Source organism: Lissotriton vulgaris, chromosome 2_1 (genome assembly GCF_964263255.1).
Source record: "Lissotriton vulgaris chromosome 2_1, aLisVul1.2, whole genome shotgun sequence".
Classification (NCBI taxonomy): Eukaryota; Metazoa; Chordata; class Amphibia; order Caudata; family Salamandridae; genus Lissotriton; species Lissotriton vulgaris.
In genome coordinates this window covers 52,965,372-52,986,424 of record NC_141687.1, presented here as the reverse complement: position 1 = coordinate 52,986,424, position 21,053 = coordinate 52,965,372, and the positions used below count along the sequence as shown (strand labels likewise).

Genomic DNA, 21,053 nt, shown 5'->3' with positions numbered 1-21,053 from the left:
GGCACCCCAGCTTTCCTTACTGCCCACCCTGCACGAACCCCAGCTTTTCTTACTGCCCCACCCTACACACACCCCAGATTTCATTACTGACCCACCCTGCACACACCCCAGCTTTCCTTACTGCCCCACCCTGCACACACACCAGCTTTCATTACTGCCCCACCCTACAAACACCCCAGCCCTCCTTACTGCCCCACCCTACACACACCCCAGCTTTCATTAATGCCCCACCCTACACACACCCGAGCTTTCCTTACTGCCCCACCCTACACGCACCCCAGCTTTCCTTGCTGCCCCACCCTGTACGCACCCCAGCTTGCCTTACTGCCCCACCTTGCACGCACTCCAGCTTTCCTTACTGCCCCACCCTGCACGCACCCCAGCTTTCCTTACTGCCCCACCCTACAGGCACCCCAGCTTTCCTTACTGCCCCACCCTACAGGCACCCCAGCTTTCCTTACTGCCCCACCCTACAGGCACCCCAGCTTTCCTTACTGCCCCACCCTACACGCACCCCAGCTTTCCTTACTGCCCCACCCTACACACACCCCAGCTTTCCTTACTGCCCCACCCTACACGCACCCCAGCTTTCCTTACTGCCCCACCCTACACGCACCCCAGCTTTCATTACTGCCCCACCCTACACACACCCCAGCTTTCATTACTGCCCCACCTTGCACGCACCCCAGCTTTCCTTACTGCCCCACCCTACAAGCACCCCAGCTTTTCTTACTGCCCCACCCTACATGCACCCCAGCTTTCCTTACTGCCCACCCTACACGCACCCCAGCTTTCCTTACTGCCCCACCCTACACGCACCCCAGCTTTCCTTACTACCCCACCCTACACGCACCCCAGCTTTCCTAACTGCCCCACCCAGCACGCACCCCAGCTTTCCTTAATGCCCCACCCTACACGCACCCCAGCTTACCTTACTTCCCCACCCTATACGCACCCTAGCTTTCCATACTGCCCCACCCTACACGCACCCCATGTTTCATTAATGCCCCACCCTGCACGCACTCCAGCTTTCCTTACTACCCCACCTTACACGCACCCCAGCTTTCCTTACTGCCCCACCCTGCATGCACCCCAGCTTTCCTTACTGCCCCGCCCTGCACGGACCCCAGCTTTCCTTACTGCCCCACCCTGCACGCACCCCAGCTTTCCTTACTGCCCCACCCTACACGCACCCCAGCTTTCCTTACTGCCCACCCTGCACGAACCCCAGCTTTTCTTACTGCCCCACCCTACACACACCCCAGATTTCATTACTGACCCACCCTGCACACACCCCAGCTTTCCTTACTGCCCCACCCTGCACACACACCAGCTTTCATTACTGCCCCACCCTACAAACACCCCAGCTTTCCTTACTGCCCCACCCTACACACACCCCAGCTTTCATTAATGCCCCACCCTACACACACCCGAGCTTTCCTTACTGCCCCACCCTACACGCACCCCAGCTTTCCTTGCTGCCCCACCCTGTACGCACCCCAGCTTGCCTTACTGCCCCACCTTGCACGCACCCCAGCTTTCCTTACTGCCCCACCCTGCAAGCACCCCAGCTTTCCTTACTGCCCCACCCTACACGCACCCCAGCTTTCCTTACTGCCCCACCCTACAGGCACCCCAGCTTTCCTTACTGCCCCACCCTACACGCACCCCAGCTTTCCTTACTGCCCCACCCTACATGCACCCCAGCTTTCCTTACTGCCCCACCCTACACACACCCCAGCTTTCCTTACTGCCCCACCCTACACGCACCCCAGCTTTCCTTACTGCCCCACCCTACACACACCCCAGCTTTCATTACTGCCCCACCTTGCACGCACCCCAGCTTTCCTTACTGCCCCACCCTACACGCACCCCAGCTTTTCTTACTGCCCCACCCTACATGCACCCCAGCTTTCCTTACTGCCCACCCTACACGCACCCCAGCTTTCCTTACTACCCCACCCTACACGCACCCCAGCTTTCCTAACTGCCCCACCCTACACACACCCCAGCATTCCTTACTGCCCCACCGTACACACACCGCAGCTTTCATTGCTCCCCAACCCTACACATACCCCAGCTTTCCTTACTGCCCCACCCTACATGCACCTCACCTTTCATTACTGCCCAACTCTGCATGCACCCCAGTTTTCCTTACTGCCCCACCATACACGCACCCCAGCTTTCCTTACTGCCCCACCCTGCACACACCCCAGCTTTCCTTACTGCCCCACCCTACACACACCCCAGCTTTCCTTACCGCCTCACCCTACACACACCCCAGCTTTCTTTCTTGCCCCACCTTACACGCACCCCAGCTTTCCTTACCGCCTCACCCTACACACACCCCAGCTCTCCTTACTGCCCACCCTACACACACCCCAGCTTCCCTTACTGCCCCACCCTACACACGCAGTCCAGCTTTCCTTACTGCCCCACCCTACACACACCCCAGATTTCCTTACTGCCCCACCCTACACACATCACAGCTTTCCTTACTGCCCCACCCTACACACCCCAGCTTTCCTTACTGCCCCACCCTACACACACCCCAGCTTTCCTTACTGCCCCACCCAGCACACACCCGTGCTTTCCTTACTGCCCCACCCTGCACACACCCCAGCTTTCCTTACTGCCCCATCTTACACACCCCAGCTTTCCTTACTGCCCCACCCTGCACCCACGCCAGCTTTCCAGCGTTCCTTCCTGCCCCACCCTACACGCACCCCAGCTTTCCTTACTGCTCCACCCTACACGCACCACAGCTTACCTTACTGCCCCACCCTACACACACCCCAGCTTTCCTTCCTGCCCCACCTTGCACGCACCCCAGCTTTCCTTACTGCCCCACCCTACACGCACGCGAGCTTTCCTTACTTCCCCACCCTACACGCACCCCAGCTTTCCATACTGCCCCACCCTAAACTCACCCCAGCTATCATTACTGCCCCACCCTGCACGCACCCCAGCTTTCCTTACTACCCCACCTTACACGCACCCAAGCTTCCTTACTGCCCCACCCTGCACGCACCCCAGCTTTCCTTACTGCCCCGCCCTGCACACACCCCAGCTTTCCTTACTGCCCCACCCTACACGCATCCCAGCTTTCCATACTGCCCCACCCTGCACGCACACCAGCTTTCCTTACTGCCCCACCCTACACGCACCCGAGCTTTCCTTGCTGCCTCACCCTACACACACCTCAGCTTTCCTTACTGCCCCACCCTGTACTCACCCCAGCTTGCCTTACTGCCCCACCTTGCACGCACCCCAGCTTTCCTTACTACCCCACCTTGCACGCAGCCCAGCTATCCTTACTTCCCCACCCTACACGCACCCCAGCTTTCCTTACTGCCCCACCTTGCACGCACTCCTGCTTTCCTTACTGCCCCACCCTACACACACCCCAGCTTTCCTTACTGCTCCACCCTACACGCACCTCACCTTTCCTTACTGCCCCACCCTACACACACCCCAGCTTTCCTTACTGCCCCACTTTGCACGCACTCCAGCTTTCCTTACTGCCCCACCCTACGCGCACCCCAGCTTTCCTTACTGCCCCACCCTACACACAACCCAGCTTTCCTAACTGCCCCACCCTACACACACCCCAGCATTCCTTACTGCCCCACCCTACACACACCACAGATTTCATTACTGCCCAACCATACACACACCCCAGATTTCCTTACTGCCCCACCCTACACACACCCCAGATTTCCTTACGGCCCCACCCTACACACACCCCAGCTTTCCTTACTGCCCCACCCTGCACACACCCCAGCTTTCCTTACTGCCCCACTTTGCACGCACTCCAGCTTTCCCTACTGCCCCGCCCTGCACGCACCCCAGTTTTCCTTGCTGCCCCACCCTACACGCACCCCAGTTTTCCTTGCTGCCCCACCCTACACGTACCCCAGCTTTCCTTACTGCCCCACCCTACACACACCCCAGCTTTCCTTACTGCCCCACTTTGCACGCATTCCAGCTTTCCTTACTGCCCCACCCTACGCGCACCCCAGCTTTCCTTACTGCCCCACCTTGCACGCACTCCTGCTTTCCTTACTGCCCCACCCTACACACACCCCAGCTTTCCTTACTGCTCCACCCTACACGCACCTCACCTTTCCTTACTGCCCCACCCTACACACACCCCAGCTTTCCTTACTGCCCCACTTTGCACGCACTCCAGCTTTCCTTACTGCCCCACCCTACGCGCACCCCAGCTTTCCTTACTGCCCCACCCTACACACAACCCAGCTTTCCTAACTGCCCCACCCTACACACACCCCAGCATTCCTTACTGCCCCACCCTACACACACCACAGATTTCATTACTGCCCAACCATACACACACCCCAGATTTCCTTACTGCCCCACCCTACACACACCCCAGATTTCCTTACGGCCCCACCCTACACACACCCCAGCTTTCCTTACTGCCCCACCCTGCACACACCCCAGCTTTCCTTACTGCCCCACTTTGCACGCACTCCAGCTTTCCCTACTGCCCCGCCCTGCACGCACCCCAGTTTTCCTTGCTGCCCCACCCTACACGCACCCCAGTTTTCCTTGCTGCCCCACCCTACACGTACCCCAGCTTTCCTTACTGCCCCACCCTACACACACCCCAGCTTTCCTTACTGCCCCACTTTGCACGCATTCCAGCTTTCCTTACTGCCCCACCCTACGCGCACCCCAGCTTTCCTTACTGCCCCACCCTACACACAACCCAGCTTTCCTAACTGCCCCACCCTACACACACCCCAGCATTCCTTACTGCCCCACCCTACACACACCACAGATTTCATTACTGCCCAACCATACACACACCCCAGATTTCCTTACTGCCCCACCCTACACACACCCCAGATTTCCTTACGGCCCCACCCTACACACACCCCAGCTTTCCTTACTGCCCCACCCTGCACACACCCCAGCTTTCCAGCTTTCCTTACTACCCCACCCTGCACGTACCCCAGCTTTTATTACTGCCCCACCCTGCACGCACCCCAGCTTTTCTTACTGCCCCACCCTACACGCACCCCAGCTTTCCTTACTGCCCCACCCTACACACACCCCAGATTTCCTTACTTCCCCACCCTACACACGCTCTCCAGCTTTCCTTACTGCCCCACCCTGCACACACCCCAGCTTTCCTTACTGCCCCACCCTACACTTGCCACAGCTTTCCTTACTGCCCCACCCTACACACACCCCAGCTTTCCTTACTGCCCCACCCTACACGCACCCCAGCTTTCCTTACTGCCCCACCCTACACACACCCCAGATTTCCTTACTTCCCCACCCTACACACGCTGTCCAGCTTTCCTTACTGCCCCACCCTGCACTCGCTACAGCTTTCCTTACTGCCCCACCCTACACACACCCCAGCTTTCCTTACTGCCCCACCCTACACTTGCCACAGCTTTCCTTACTGCCCCACCCTACACACACCCCAGCTTTCCTTACTGCCCCACCCTACACACACTTCAGCTTTCCTTACTGCCCCACCCTACATACAACTCAGCTTTCCTTACTTCCCCACCCAGCACACACCCCTGCTTTCCTAACTGCCACACCCTTCACACACCCCAGCTTTCCTTACTGCCCCATCCTACACACCCCAGCTTTCCTTACTGCCCCACCCTGCACCCACCCCAGCTTTCCAGCTTTCCTCACTACCCCACCCTACACACACCCCAGCTTTCCTTACTGCCTCACCCTGCACACACCTCAGCTTTCCTTACTGCTCCACCCTACAAGCACCCCAGCTTTCCTTACTGCCCCACCTTGCACGCACCCCAGCTTTCCTTACTGCCCCAGCCTACACGCAACCCAGCTTTCCTTACTGACCCACCCTGCACACACCCCAGCTTTCCTTACTGCCCCCACCCTGCACACACCCTAGCTTTCATTACTGCCCCACCAACACACACCCCAGCTGTCCTAACTGCCCCACCCTACACACACAATAGCATTCGTTACTGCCCAAGCGACTTTTTCCTTACTGCCCAACCCTGCACACACCCAAGCTTTCCAGCTTTCCTTACTGACCTACCTTGCACGCACCCCAGCTTTCATTACTGCCCCACCCTACACGCACCCCAGCTTTCATTACTGCCTCACCCTACACGCAGCCCAGCTTTCCTTACTGCCTCACCCTGCACACATCCTAGCTTTCCTTACTGCCCCACCCTACATGCACCCCAGCTTTCCTTACTGCCCAACCTTGCAAGCACCCCAGCTTTCATAACTGCCCCACCCTACACACACCCCAGCTTTCCTTACTGCCCCACCTTGCAAGCACCCCAGCTTTCATTACTGCCTCACCCTACACGCACCCCAGCTTTCCTTACTGCCCCACCCTACACGCACCCCAGCTTTCCTTATTGCCCCACCCTGCACTCACCCCAGCTTTCCTTACTGCCTCACCCTGCACACATCCCAGCTTTCCTTACTGCCCCACCCTACATGTACCCCAGCTTTCCTTACTGCCCCACCCTACACACACCCCAGCTTTCCTTACTGCCCCACCCTGCACTCACCCCAGCTTTCCTTACTGCCTCACCCTGCACACATCCCAGCTTTCCTTACTGCCCCACCCTACATGTACCCCAGCTTTCCTTACTGCCCCACCTTGCACGCACCCCAGCTTTCATTACTGCCCCACCCTACACCCACCCCAGCTTTCCTTACTGCCCCACCCTACACGCACCCCAGCTTTCATTAATGCCCCACCCTACACACACCCCAGCTTTCCTTACAGTCCCACCCTGCACGCACCCCAGCTTTCCTTACTGCCCCACCCTACACGAAACCCCAGCTTTCCTTACAGTCCCACCCTGCACACACCCCAGCTTTCATTACTGCCCCACCCTACACACACCCCAGCTTTCCTTACTGCCCCACCCTACACGCACCCCAGCTTTCCTTGCTGCCCCGCCCTACATGCACCCCAGCTTTCCTTACTGCCCCACCCTGCACACACCCCAGCTTTCATTACTGCCCCACCCTACACACACCCCAGCTTTCATTACTGCCCCACCCTACACGCACCCCAGCTTTCCTTACTGCCCCGCCCTGCACACACCCCAGCTTTCCTTACTGCCCCACCCTGCTCGCACCCCAGCTTTCATTACTGCCCCACCCTACACGCACCCCAGCTTTCCTTACTGCCCCACCCTGCACGCACCCCAGCTCTCCTTACTGCCCCACCCTACACGCACCCCAGCCTTCCTTACCGCCCCACCCTGCACGCACCCCCAGCTTTCCTTACTGCCCCACCCTACACACACCCCAGCTTTCCTTACTGCCCCACCCTGCACACACCCCAGCTTTCCTTACTGCCCCACCCTACACACGACCGAGCTTTCCTTACTGCCCCACCCTGCACACACCCCAGCTTTCATTACTGCCCCACCCTACACGCACCCCAGCTTTCCTTACTGCCCCACCTTACAAGCACCCCAGCTTTCCTTACTGCCCCACCCTACACGCACCCCAGCTTTCCTTACTGCCCCACCCTACACGCACCCCAGCTTTTCTTACTGCCCCACCCTACATGCACCCCAGCTTTCCTTACTGCCCCACCCTACACGCACCCCAGCTTTCCTTACTACCCCACCCTACACGCACCCCAGCTTTCCTAACTACCCCACCCTACACACACCCCAGCATTCCTTACTGCCCCACCCTACACACACCGCCGCTTTCATTGCTGCCCAACCCTACACATACCCCAGCTTTCCTTACTGCCCCACCCTACATGCACCTCAGCGTTCATTACTGCCCAACTCTGCACGCACCCCAGTTTTCCTTACTGCCCCACCCTACACGCACCCCAGCTTTCCTTACTGCCCCACCCTGCACACACCCCAGCTTTCCTTACTGCCCCACGCTGCACGCACCCCAGCTTTCCTAACCCCCCACCCTACACACACCCCAGCTTTCCTTACCGCCTCACCCTACACACACCCCAGCTTTCTTTACTGCCCCACCTTACACGCACCCCAGCTTTCCTTACCGCCTCACCCTACACACACCCCAGCTTTCCTTACTGCCCCACCCTACACACACCCCAGCTTTCCTTACTGCCCCACCCTACACACGCACTCCAGCTTTCCTTACTGCCCCCCCCTACACACACCCCAGATTTCCTTACTGCCCCACCCTACACACACCACAGCTTTCCTTACTGCCCCACCCTACACACACCACAACTTTCCTTACTGCCCCACCCTACACACACCCCAGCTTTCCTTACTGCCCCACCCTACACACACCCCAGCTTTCCTTACTGCCCCACCCAGCACACACCCGTGCTTTTCTTACTGCCCCACCCTGCACACACCCCAGCTTTCCTTACTGCCCCATCCTACACACCCCAGCTTTCCTTACTGCCCCACCCTGCACCCACGCCAGCTTTCCAGCTACCCTTCCTGCCCCATCCTACACACCCCAGCTTTCCTTACTGCCCCACCATGCACACACCCCAGCTTTCCTTATTGACCCACCATGCACACACCCCAGCTTTCCTTACTGCCCCACCCTGCACACACCCCAGCTTTCCTTACTGCCCCACCCTGCACACACCCCAGCTTTCCTTATTGACCCACCATGCACACACCCCAGCTTTCCTTCCTGCCCCACCCTACACGCACCCCAGCTTTCCTTACTGCCCCCCTGCATGCACCCCAGCTTTCCTTACTGCCCCACCCTACACGCACCCCAGCTTTCCTTACTGCCCCACCCTACACGCACCCCAGCTTTCCTTACTGCCCCACCCAACACGCACCCCAGCTTTCCTTACTGCCCCACCCTACACGCACCCCAGCTTTGCTTACTGCCCCACCCTACACACACCCCAGCTTTCCTTACTGCCCCACCCTACACGCACCCCAGCTTTCCTTACTGCCCCACCCTACACACACCCCAGCTTTCATTACTGCCCCACCTTGCACGCACCCCAGCTTTCCTTACTGCCCCACCCTACACGCACCCCAGCTTTTCTTACTGCCCCACCCTACATGCACCCCAGCTTTCCTTACTGCCCCACCCTACACGCACCCCAGCTTTCCTTACTACCCCACCCTACACGCACCCCAGCTTTCCTAACTGCCCCACCCTACACACACCCCAGCATTCCTTACTGCCCCACCCTACACACACCGCAGCTTTCATTGCTGCCCAACCCTACACATACCCCAGCTTTCCTTACTGCCCCACCCTACATGCACCTCAGCTTTCATTACTGCCCAACTCTGCACGCACCCCAGTTTTCCTTACTGCCCACCCTACATGCACCCCAGCTTTCCTTACTGCCCCACCCTGCACACACCCCAGCTTTCCTTACTGCCCCACGCTGCACGCACCCCAGCTTTCCTAACCCCCCACCCTACACACACCCCAGCTTTCCTTACCGCCTCACCCTACACACACCCCAGCTTTCTTTACTGCCCCACCTTACACGCACCCCAGCTTTCCTTACCGCCTCACCCTACACACACCCCAGCTTTCCTTACTGCCCCACCCTACACACACCCCAGCTTTCCTTACTGCCCCACCCTACACACGCACTCCAGCTTTCCTTACTGCCCCGCCCTACACACACCCCAGCTTTCCTTACTGCCCCACCCTACACACACCCCAGCTTTCCTTACTGCCCCACCCAGCACACACCCGTGCTTTCCTTACTGCCCCACCCTGCACACACCCCAGCTTTACTTACTGCCCCATCCTACACACCCCAGCTTTCCTTACTGCCCCACCCTGCACCCACGCCAGCTTTCCAGCTTTCCTTCCTGCCCCACCCTACACACACCCCAGCTTTCCTAACTGCCCCATCCTACACACCCCAGCTTTCCTTACTGCCCCACCCTGCACCCACGCCAGCTTTCCAGCTTTCCTTCCTGCCCCATCCTACACACCCCAGCTTTCCTTACTGCCCCACCATGCACCCACCCCAGCTTTCCTTATTGACCCACCATGCACACACCCCAGCTTTCCTTACTGCCCCACCCTACACACACCCCAGCTTTCCTTACCGCCTCACCCTACACACACCCCAGCTTTCTTTACTGCCCCACCTTACACGCACCCCAGCTTTCCTTACTGCCCCACACTGCACACACCCCAGCTTTCCTTATTGACCCACCATGCACACACCCCAGCTTTCCTTCCTGCCCCACTCTACACACACCCCAGATTTCCTTACTGCCCGACCCTACACACACCCCAGCTTTCCTTCCTGCCCCACCCTACACGCACCCCAGCTTTCCTTATTGACCCACCATGCACGCACCCCAGCTTTCCTTACTGCCCCCCCCTGCATGCACCCCAGCTTTCCTTACTGTCCCACCCTACACACACCCCAGCTTTCATTAATGCCCCACCCTACACGCACCCGAGCTTTCCTTAATGCCCCACCCTAAACGCACCCCAGCTTTCCTTACTGCCCCACCTTACACGCACCCCAGCTTTCCTTACTGCCCCACCCTGCACACACCCCAGCTTTCCTAACCCCCCACCCTGCACACACCCCTGCTTTCCTTCCTGCCCCACCCTACACGCACCCCAGCTTTCCTTACTGCCCCCCCTGCATGCACCCCAGCTTTCCTTACTGCCCCACCCTACAAACACCCAAGCTTTCCTTACTGCCCCACCCTACACACACCCCAGCTTTCCTTACTGCCCCACCCTGCACGCACCCCAGCTTTCCTTACTGCCCCGCCCTGCACACACCCCAGCTTTCCTTACTGCCCCACCTTACACGCACCCCAGTTTTCCTTACTGCCTCACCCTGCACGCACCCCAGCTTTCCTTACTGCCCCGCCCTGCACACACCCCAGCTTTCCTTACTGCCCCACCTTGCACGCACCCCAGCTTTCCTTATTGCCCCACCCTACACGCACCCCAGCTTTCCTTACTGCCCCGCCCTGCACACACCCCAGCTTTCCTTACTGCCCCACCTTGCACGCAGCCCAGCTTTCCTTACTACCCCACCTTACACGCAGCCCAGCTATCCTTACTTCCCCACCTTGCACGCACCCCTGCTTTCCTTACTGCCCCACCCTACACGCACCCCAGCTTTCCTTACTGCCCCACCCTACACACACCGCAGCTTTCCTTACTGCCCCACCCTACACACACCCCAGCTTTCATTACTGCCCCACCCTACACACACCCCAGATTTCCTTACGGCCCCACCCTACACACACCCCAGCTTTTATTACTGCCCAACCATACACACACCCCAGATTTCCTTACTGCCCGACCCTACACACACCCCAGATTTCCTTACGGCCCCACCCTACACACACCCCAGCTTTCCTTACTGCCCCACCCTGCACACACCCCAGCTTTCCTAACTGCCCCACCCTACACACACCCCAGATTTCCTTACTGCCCCACCCTACACACACCCCAGATTTCCTTACGGCCCCACCCTACACACACCCCAGCATTCCTTACTGCCCCACCTTACACACACCCCAGCTTTCATTACTGCCCCACCCTACACACACCCCAGATTTTCTTACGGCCCCACCCTACACACACCCCAGCTTTCCTTACTGCCCCACCCTGCACACACCCCAGCTTTCCTAACTGCCCCACCCTACACACACCCCAGCATTCCTTACTGCCCCACCCTACACACACCCCAGCTTTCATTACTGCCCAACCATACACACACCCCAGATTTCCTTACTGCCCCACCCTACACACACCCCAGATTTCCTTACGGCCCCACCCTACACACACCCCAGCTTTCCTTACTGCCCCACCCTGCACACACCCCAGCTTTCCTAACTGCCCCACCCTACACACACCCCAGCTTTCATTACTGCCCAACCATACACACACCCCAGGTTTCCTTACTGCCCCACCCTACACACACCCCAGATTTCCTTAAGGCCCCACCCTACACACACCCCAGCTTTCCTTACTGCCCCACCCTGCACACACCCCAGCTTTCCAGCTTTCCTTACTGCCCCACCCTGCACGTACCCCAGCTTTTATTACTGCCCCACCCTGCACACACCCCAGATTTCCTTACGGCCCCACCCTACACACACCCCAGCTTTCCTTACTGCCCCACCCTGCACACACCCCAGCTTTCCAGCTTTCCTTACTGCCCCACCCTACACACACCCCAGCTTTCATTACTGCCCAACCATACACACACCCCAGATTTCCTTACTGCCCCACCCTACACACACCCCAGATTTCCTTACGGCCCCACCCTACACACACCCCAGCTTTCCTTACTGCCCCACCCTGCACACACCCCAGCTTTCCAGCTTTCCTTACTGCCCCACCCTGCACGTACCCCAGCTTTTATTACTGCCCCACCCTGCACACACCCCAGATTTCCTTACGGCCCCACCCTACACACACCCCAGCTTTCCTTACTGCCCCACCCTGCACACACCCCAGCTTTCCAGCTTTCCTTATTGCCCCACCCTACACACACCCCAGCTTTCATTACTGCCCAACCATACACACACCCCAGCTTTCCTTACTGCCCCACCCTGCACACACCCCAGCTTTCCTTACTGCCCCACCCTACAAACACCCCAGCTTTCCTTACTGCCCCACCCTACACACGACCGAGCTTTCCTTGCTGCCCCACCCTACACACACCCCAGCTTTCCTTACTGCCCCACCCTACACACACCCCAGCTTTCATTACTGCCCCACCCTACACGCACCCCAGCGTTCCTTACTGCCCCACCCTGCACGCACCCCAGCTTTTCTTAGTGCCCCACCCTACACGCACCCCAGCTTTCATTACTGCCCCACCCTACACCCACCCCAGCTTTCCTTACTGCCCCACCCTACACCCACCCCAGCTTTCATTACTGCCCCACCCTACACCCACCCCAGCTTTCCTTACTGCCCCACCCTACACGCACCCCAGCTTTCCTTACTGCCCCACCCTGCACGCACCCCAGCTTTCCTTACTGCCCCGCCCTGCACGGACCCCAGCTTTCCTTACTGCCCCACCCTGCACACACCCCAGCTTTCCTTACTGCCCCACCCTACACCCACCCCAGTTTTCCTTACTGCCCCACCCTACACCCACCCCAGCTTTCCTTACTGCCCCACCCTACACCCACCCCAGCTTTCCTTACTGCCCCACCCTACACACACCCCAGCTTTCCTTACTGCCCCACCCTACACCCACCTGTTTTCCTTACTTCTCCACCGTACACAGTCCCAGCTTTCGTTATTGCCCCACATATTCTAACTGTCCACTCCCCCAAATAGAGCCCCTACTGGTCTTATTATTTCTACCCGTTTGAGCCCTCACTGCCCTCCTCACTGTAGTTAAGACAAACCCCTCACTCCAACTACCTCCGAGCCTCTATTGCCCCCTCAAAACACCCCTTGACCCCACAGTTCTCACAACCAGACTCTCCAGAGCCCCCTCCCCCCTCCCCCACCAGCCTCACTGCAGCCCCCCACAGACCCATCTACATAACTACTGCGGCGATCCTCACCTTTCTGCACCCCGGGGCTGAGGCCCCCCCAGGACTGCTGCTTCCCTTCCTTCAGCAGAGTCTCACCGACGGGGTCTGCAACGAAACACAAAACACAGCAAATTCACTCCATGAAGGTAGTCCCAGTCCAACCTCACCTGCGCGCAGCGCCGAGAGTCCGCGGAAGAGGCAAGCAGGCGCTATACAATCACCGGCTACTATGGCGAGTCTGGTTAGTGTGAGGATGCGGATTGTTCTGGGCACTCGGGTCCTGCTGTCGGTGTGGGGCTGGTTTATTAGTGAAATCGCTTTTAGGATTGTTGCTTTAAGCTACCCTCTAGTTACGATTATTAATAATATAATTATCATCGCCGTTGTTCTTATTGCTTTTGTTATTGTTGTTACTATGTTCACCTTGTGTTTTACCTAAACGAATTATACAACACCCACCCCCCTCCGCCCTGCTGCCCTCTGTCGCTCTCTTCATGTTCAGCATTTCTTCTTTAATAAAAACATTATCCCGGGCTGCCCGGCTCTGTTTATTTTTTGCACCTTTTTTTCTGACCGGGATGAACACAAAATGAAAAATATGTAGTAAAATCATCAGAATAAAACACAACAATTCCAGAGTCGATTTTTTCTTGAAATATTTGATGTCTGCAAATTAAATATGTTTTAAATCGAGTTGTGTCTGTCCTGAACTATCACGAAGCCATTGAGGTCTTGTTATTATCGGCAGAAATCATTATTTCTGCAAACGAAATATGAACGACTTTTCCGCATTCGCACTTCAGCTTCGTTTGTTATAATTTTGTCGCAATATGAATCGAGGTAAATCGAGAAGTAAAAATAAGCATTCAGAAAAACAATGATAATGTTAAAATTTTCGAAATATTGCAGGGGATATAAACGGTTTGAAGTGAAACGAGAACAAAAACTAGAAAACAGAAAAATGAAATGCTGCTTTTTTCCCATTTTGAGGAAAGTAACTCGGGACGATTGCCGTCCTATAATATTATCTGGGTGGATTTTTTTTAGTTGTTTTAATTTTTTTTTCTCTTTAAAGAGGGATTGCGTTGATTTAACTGGTCTGTGCTGATTTAAGGTTGGAAGTCGGGGAGATGTATTTTAATGCTATTTTACGCTCTTGTTTTATCCTCCAGCCCTCGGCTTCTGAAGCCAGGAAACGCGTCCAGGAAAAAGGAAATCCGACTTCCGACAGAGCCGAGAGGGGAGAGCTTTAAAGGGGGGCAGGAGGGCAGGGGCGTCAGAGCCGGGAGCAGGGAGACGGGAAGAAGAGGTAAGAGATGGAGAAGAAAGAAGACAGAAGAGGAGGAGAGGAGAAGGACCAGGAAGACTAAGAAACAAAGGTGAGAGGCGAGGAGAAGGAGAAAAAAAAACAAGAGAGTGAGAAAATGAGGGGGGAGAAAGAAAGAAAGAAGGAGAGATAGGGGAGAAGAGAGGGAACAAGAAACGAAAAAAGGGGAGGAAGCAGCGTAGAAGAAAGGGGGAGAAAAGAAAGAACAATGAAGAAGGGGAACAGGAGGGCAGGGGCGTCAGAGCCGGGAGCAGGGAGACGGGAAGAAGAGGTAAGAGATGGAGAAGAAAGAAGAAAGACGGAAAGAAGAGGAGGAGAGGGGAAGATCCAGAAAGACTAAGAAACAAAGGTGAGAGAGAGGAGAGGAGAAGAAAGAAAAGACAAGAGAGTGAGAAAATGAGGGGGGAGAAAGAAAGAAAGAAGGAGAGATAGGGGAGAAGAGAGGGAACAAGAAACGAAAAAATGGGAGGGAGAAGCGTAGAGGAAAGGGGGAGAAAAGAAAGAACAATGAAGAAGAGGCGAGAGGGAGCGCTTTTAGGGGGACAGGTGAGCAGGGGCGTCAGGGCCGGGAGCAGGGAGGCGGGAACTAAGAGATGGAGAAGAAAGAAGGGAAGAAGTGGAGAAGAGGAGAAGATTCAGAAAGACAAAGAAACAAAGATGAGAGGAGAGAAGAAGGATGAAGAAAAGACAAGAGAATGAGAAAATGAGGTAGAAGGAAGAAAGAAAGTAGGAGAGATGCGGGAGATGAGAGGGAACAAGAAACGAGAAAAAGGGGAGGGAGAAGCATAGAAGAGAGGGGGAGAAAAGAAAGAACAAAGAAGAAGAAGTGAGAGGGAGAAGGAAAGACGGGATGATAGAGAAAGAAAGAAGGGGAGAAGGAGAGATAGAGGAGAAGACAGGAAACAAAGAACGACAAAAAGGAGAGAGTGAGGGAGAAGCATAAAAGAGAGGGGGAGAAAAGAAGGTAACAATGAAGAAGAGGTGGGAGGGAGCAGGAAAGATGGGTGAGAGAGGAAGGAAGAAGAGAAGAAGGGATTCAGAATTGAGAAGAAAACAGGGTAGACAATGGGAGGAGGGGAGAAAAGAGATACAAGAAGAGAAGCGAAGCTTTGGGGGAAATAAGGTTAAGAAACCTAGCGATGAGAAAGATGATGGGAAGAGAGAGGTGACAAAAAAGAGTTGGAGAAAGAATGGACAAGAAATAGAGATTTAAGAGGTGACAGAAGATGGAGAGAGGCAAAGGAAAGACTCAGAAGTGGGAGAGTGGAAGAAGAGAGGGAGGGAAGAAGTGAGAAACAGAGAGAAGAATACGAGGTTTATAGGGGGCTCAGGGCAGCAGAGCGCAGAGACGGGTAACGGGGGAGGGAATAGAGAGAGAAAGAAAGGGATGGGGAATGAAAGAGAGAGAGAGAGACACGGAAGAAGATGGAGACAGATGAGAAAGGAAAGAGGAGATTAGGGTGATTTAAGGTGATCCATGAGTTCAGAGTGACAGGATAGGGGAAAGAGCTGTGAGATGGGAGAGAGAGAGAGAGAGAGGAGAGGGTAAAAAAGAGAGGGGGGTTGAGAAGAGAGGTGAGAGGCGAACCTGAAAAGGAGAAGTGGCGGAGGTTAAGAGAAGAGGGCACGGAGAGGGCACGAGCAGAGAGACAGATGAGTAAAAAAGAGCAAGAGAGGGGCAGAGGAGACGGAAGACGAGGAGCGGGGACTGGGCAAGAGGAGATGGAAGTCAGATGGGAAGAGAGGAGAAGGTCAGAGAGAGAGAAACAAGAGAAGAGAGCGCAAGGGGAAAGGATGTGAAAGGAGGAAGGGGTGGTAAAAGACAAAGGGGATGGGTAGAAAAGAGAATGGACAGTGGTGGCAAGAGGGTGTGTTTGATGAGACATCGGGGAAGGAAGGAAGGAGGGAAGGGAAGGGAAGGGAAGGGAGGAAGCCTCCCTCCATCACAGGAAGGTGTATTTAGAGGGGAAGAGAAGGAAGGCTGAGAAAAACCCTATCCTACAAAAAACCGGAAGAAAAGTTGGCTCTAGAGGGTAGAAGCATCAAGCAAAGAAACAAGACGACAAAGGGGAACAGACACTCATAAGGTGGGAACAGCGCAGGGTTCGCAGGGAACACGCACAGCCACCCACACACATCACACGCACCAGAAAGCACTTTCTCTAGGCGCACGTGGCCTAAGCACAGCGCCGGGTCACCACCTCCCGCACCTGTCGGGGCTCCCTGGGTGTGAGGGGGAAAGGGACGGAGGGAGCCGGCTCTACCTGACAGGCACACCCCCTCCCGCACCTGTCGGGGCTCCCTGGGCCCTGAGGGGGAAAGGGACGGAGGGAGCTGGCTCTACCTGACAGGTACACCCCCTCCCGCACCGGACCTGTCGGGGCTCCCTGGGCCGTGAGGGGCAAAGGGACGGAGGGAGCTGGCTCTACCTGACAGGTACACCCCCTCCCGCACCGGACCTGTCGGGGCTCCCTGGGCTGTGAGGGGGAAATGGAGGGAGCCGGCTCTACCTGACAGGTACACCCCCTCCCGCACCGGACCTGTCGGGGCTCCCTGGGCTGTGAGGGGGAAATGGAGGGAGCCGGCTCTACCTGACAGGTACACCCCCTTCCGCACCGGACCTGTCGGGGCTCCCTGGGCTGTGAGGGGGAAATGGAGGGAGCCGGCTCTACCTGACAGGCACACCCCTCCCGCACCGCACCTACCGGGGCTTCCTGGGCAGTGAGGGGAAAAGGGCCGCATCCAGCTCTACCTGACAGGTACACCCCCTCCCGCACCGCACCTGTCGGGGCTCCCCGGGCAGTGAGGGGCAAAGGGCCGCATCCGGCTCTACCTGACAGGCACACCCCCTCCCGCACCGCACCTGTCGGGGCTTCCCGGGCAGTGAGGGGCAAAGGGCCGCATCCGGCTCTACCTGACAGGCACACCCCCTCCCGCACCGCACCTGAGGGGAGCCCCTGTGAGGGGAAAAGGCTCTACCTGACAGGTACATGTTGAGCAGGAGGTGGGACCCTCTGGACTCGCGCATCTCCGGGAGGAACTGGCCCAGGAAGGGCCCCGCCGCCTTCATCTCTTCTCGAGCAGCCGTCCCCCTCTCCTGCCTCGCCGGCCCGCCAAAATAATACACTTTATCAAGGAAGATAGGGGCGACAGGGAGACAGAGTGACAGGGGGGGGGGGGGGGGCGGTCTCCCAGCAACCTGTGGAGATGTCACGGGGGGGGGGGGTGCGGGGGGGGCTCCTCCAGCAATATCCTTTACCGCCGCATCCTTTTTAATTAAAGTTCTGATCTGATTGCGTGGCCGCCTCCTGCCTGCGCCATAAAGCCCGCTGCCCCCTCCCCCCCGTACCCCCTTATCTCAGCACCATCGCACTTTTAATAACAGTCCCCCGCCTCGGATCGGAGTTTCCAGGCAGGGACGGAGAGGGCCGCTGAACTCGCCACCAGTCCGATTTTCCGCCCGTTTAACTCTTTGCAAACACCAGCCGCCCCGAGCGGGCCCTGGGCAGACCTAATATTGATTCTGGGGCCTTTAAACGCGCTCCACCGACTTTGGGAAAACAAGTTAGGCCGGGGCGGCGCGCGCCGCAGATAATGAGGCCCTAATCTCAAAGGAAGAGGCCGTCTCCGTGCGCTTCTCTCTCTTTTATTGCAGGCCCTGGCTGCTCTTCCGTTTTGTGTCCTAATTGCTGATTAAACAACGATTTCCACCTCCCTCCACCCCGCAGCTCGTCCCAGGCAGTGACCATGGACACGGGTGGAGGACTGGGTGGAAAGTTCCTGCGGCCTCCAGCCCCCTGTCCACCTTCAAAACAGGGTTGGGAGAGTCGGACGATCTGTGAAAATAACACCTGTTATTTAAAGTGCCTGGAGGCCTCTGGGTTTGTGGAAGGAGCTGGTGATAAGGGGTAGTTGCACCAGGAGTACATGCTAAGGGCGTGAGTTCATTGACCCGCTGTGCTATCCTACTGGGACTGAATGTACGCTTTGTAGGTGCACACAAACATCTGTACAATACAGGAGTGAAGCTGCTGGGCTGTGTTGCAGGAATGCACATGTGCAGGTTTCAGGTAACATGTGTGTTTCAGCAGGTGCATTAACCGAATGAGATATGTTGCTGACATTCAAACGTATGTCCTGCACATGGGCGTCCGCAGACATTTTTTCAGGGGGGGTGGGGGGGGGGGGGGGGCAAAATGTTAACGTCATCACCATCCTCCGACATGATGTGTGCCAGGTGGGGCAAAAGAAACACTGGGGCGCAGAACTGGGATAGACTCAATTAAATGCCAGGAATCCAGGACATGTGACTGACCCTGCCACAGGCCAACAAACACCACCTGTAGGGAAAACGCTAAACTTTCTGACAAGGTGCTTTATCTCTGTCTGCTAGGTGTGCAGACTTCCGGGTCCTCGATCCAACACCAATCAAGGCTGTCTTCAGCATGATTCGATTTTTATCAGAATACTTTAAAACAGCCTATGATTAAAGCATCAGATTAAATATACTGTATGCACCGTGTATGTTAGGGATTATTTGTAGCACACATATTTACCAATATTGGCTTCTTGGTGCTAGAATTCATGATAACTCAAATATATCAAAAGTTAATATAAAATGTGACTTGTGTTGCTGCGGAGTGGATGGATGGCCTATTGTAAAGGTTGACTGGTCACCTTTCTCACTGCTGCGTTTGTATGTTACACTGGTACTAATAAGGCAAAATCTTTCCAGAGACTGTTAGCATGTATACATACGTTAAAATAAAAAAATATCTGTAAATGTACTGCATTACGCGGCAGCCTTTTTTTTAATGCATAATTTAGTCAACACTACGGCATAATTTTGTCATCCTTTGCTGCATAATTAATTCCAGTGGCCCCACAGCAGGCAGCACATGTTAAAAGTGCTTGTGATTGAAGCCGGGTGACTGTAAATTTGCGAACTTAGTTTGGTGTGCGTGCAAGTCCTGCATTGCCAATCCCTGGAGAGTTGCAGCTACTGCTGAAACAAGGCCAATGGAGGTACCTATCGGTGAGGCAGACAGGCCTCAAGGGCAGGACCAGCCACAGCACTGGTGGTGTCCTCTGCATTAATGTTTGTTAGTGCCCCCCAATGACCACCTCTGCCATGGATTCCCTCACTGCCACCCGTTAACTGTGCCCCCCAAGTCTCCATAACCACTGTCTCTCGGATGCATTTATTTTGATTTACAGCTCCACTCATACCATTGTAGGGTGTCAGAGCACTTTACATCACACATATTACACAGAGACAATCAATACGTGTGTAAATCACTGTATAGAAAATGTTACATAAGACTAAGGACTACAAGGTGTAGGAGTCACATGACAACCATACTAGTAGCCCATATAGTTTCATAGTGATTGGTCTGGAGAAACACAATACCCGGAATTCAAAACGTAATACCATGGTTGGGGGTTCTCCTTAATAATCAGAATTGATTTCTGTCCAAAAGAACACTTTTTGGGACATTAGGTCAAGTCAAGTCAAGTCAAGTCAAAAAGCTTTATTTCGATAAAAATTCATTATCATAAAAGCAAGACAGTAAATAAAAATAAATTTACAGTTTACATTTTTACAATTTCTTAAAAAAGAGGAATTATATCTCTGGCCCAATCGAAAAAAGTCTCTAGGTTTTGTTAGCTCAGTAACACGTAGCCAGTTATAAAAAATTGAGATATTGCTAGAATATATATTCTTTAAAAAAGAATTAAACAGAATATTTTAGCTTTTTGGCTCGGATAGCCCAGGCCCAAGATAAATATTTAGCTAGGGCACACACATAGGGTACATTGCTGTCCGAAACAAGTATCCTGATTGCCACATCATGGCTCCTGGTTCCCAGCAGACGGCATAGGTTCTTCAACCACACCCTTCTTGGATTAGCATATTCCTTGCAAACAAACAGAAAATGCGCTAATGTCTCTGGGTTAGCTAGGCATGATGGACATAAATCAGTTTTGCCTGTACAGGATTTCCATGTTTTGGTAAAAGTGTTCAGTGGCAAAGTACCCGTTCTAAATCTAAAATACAAGGTCCGGGCAAAAGGTTTCCCAATTATGTCCAGATAGGGTTCCCGCCTGGGACAGTCTTTAAACATCAAAAAGTCCTCTGTAAGCCTGCCAAGAGACGTGCTGGAATGTCTTTGGGAGCAAATCCAATCCCGATAGAGCTTTTTGAGTGTTTGCTTTGGGGGTGAGGTTCTGCTTAGCCAAGATTCGAGTAG

At 55.4% G+C, this 21,053-nt stretch overlaps 1 protein-coding gene across 1 annotated transcript in view; it reads right to left on the bottom strand.

Moving 5' to 3' along the window:
• FEV (FEV transcription factor, ETS family member) overlaps positions 1 to 17,872 on the bottom strand; it is a 63,277-nt gene extending 45,405 nt beyond the window's left edge. The window contains exons 1-2 of the mRNA XM_086958449.1: positions 17,782 to 17,872; positions 13,506 to 13,580 (exon numbers count right to left, since the gene is read on the bottom strand). Coding sequence (XP_086814575.1) covers positions 13,506 to 13,580; positions 17,782 to 17,872 — 166 coding nt within the window. The remainder of the gene's footprint in view (positions 1 to 13,505; positions 13,581 to 17,781) is intronic.
• Positions 17,873 to 21,053: the final 3,181 nt, after the last annotated feature.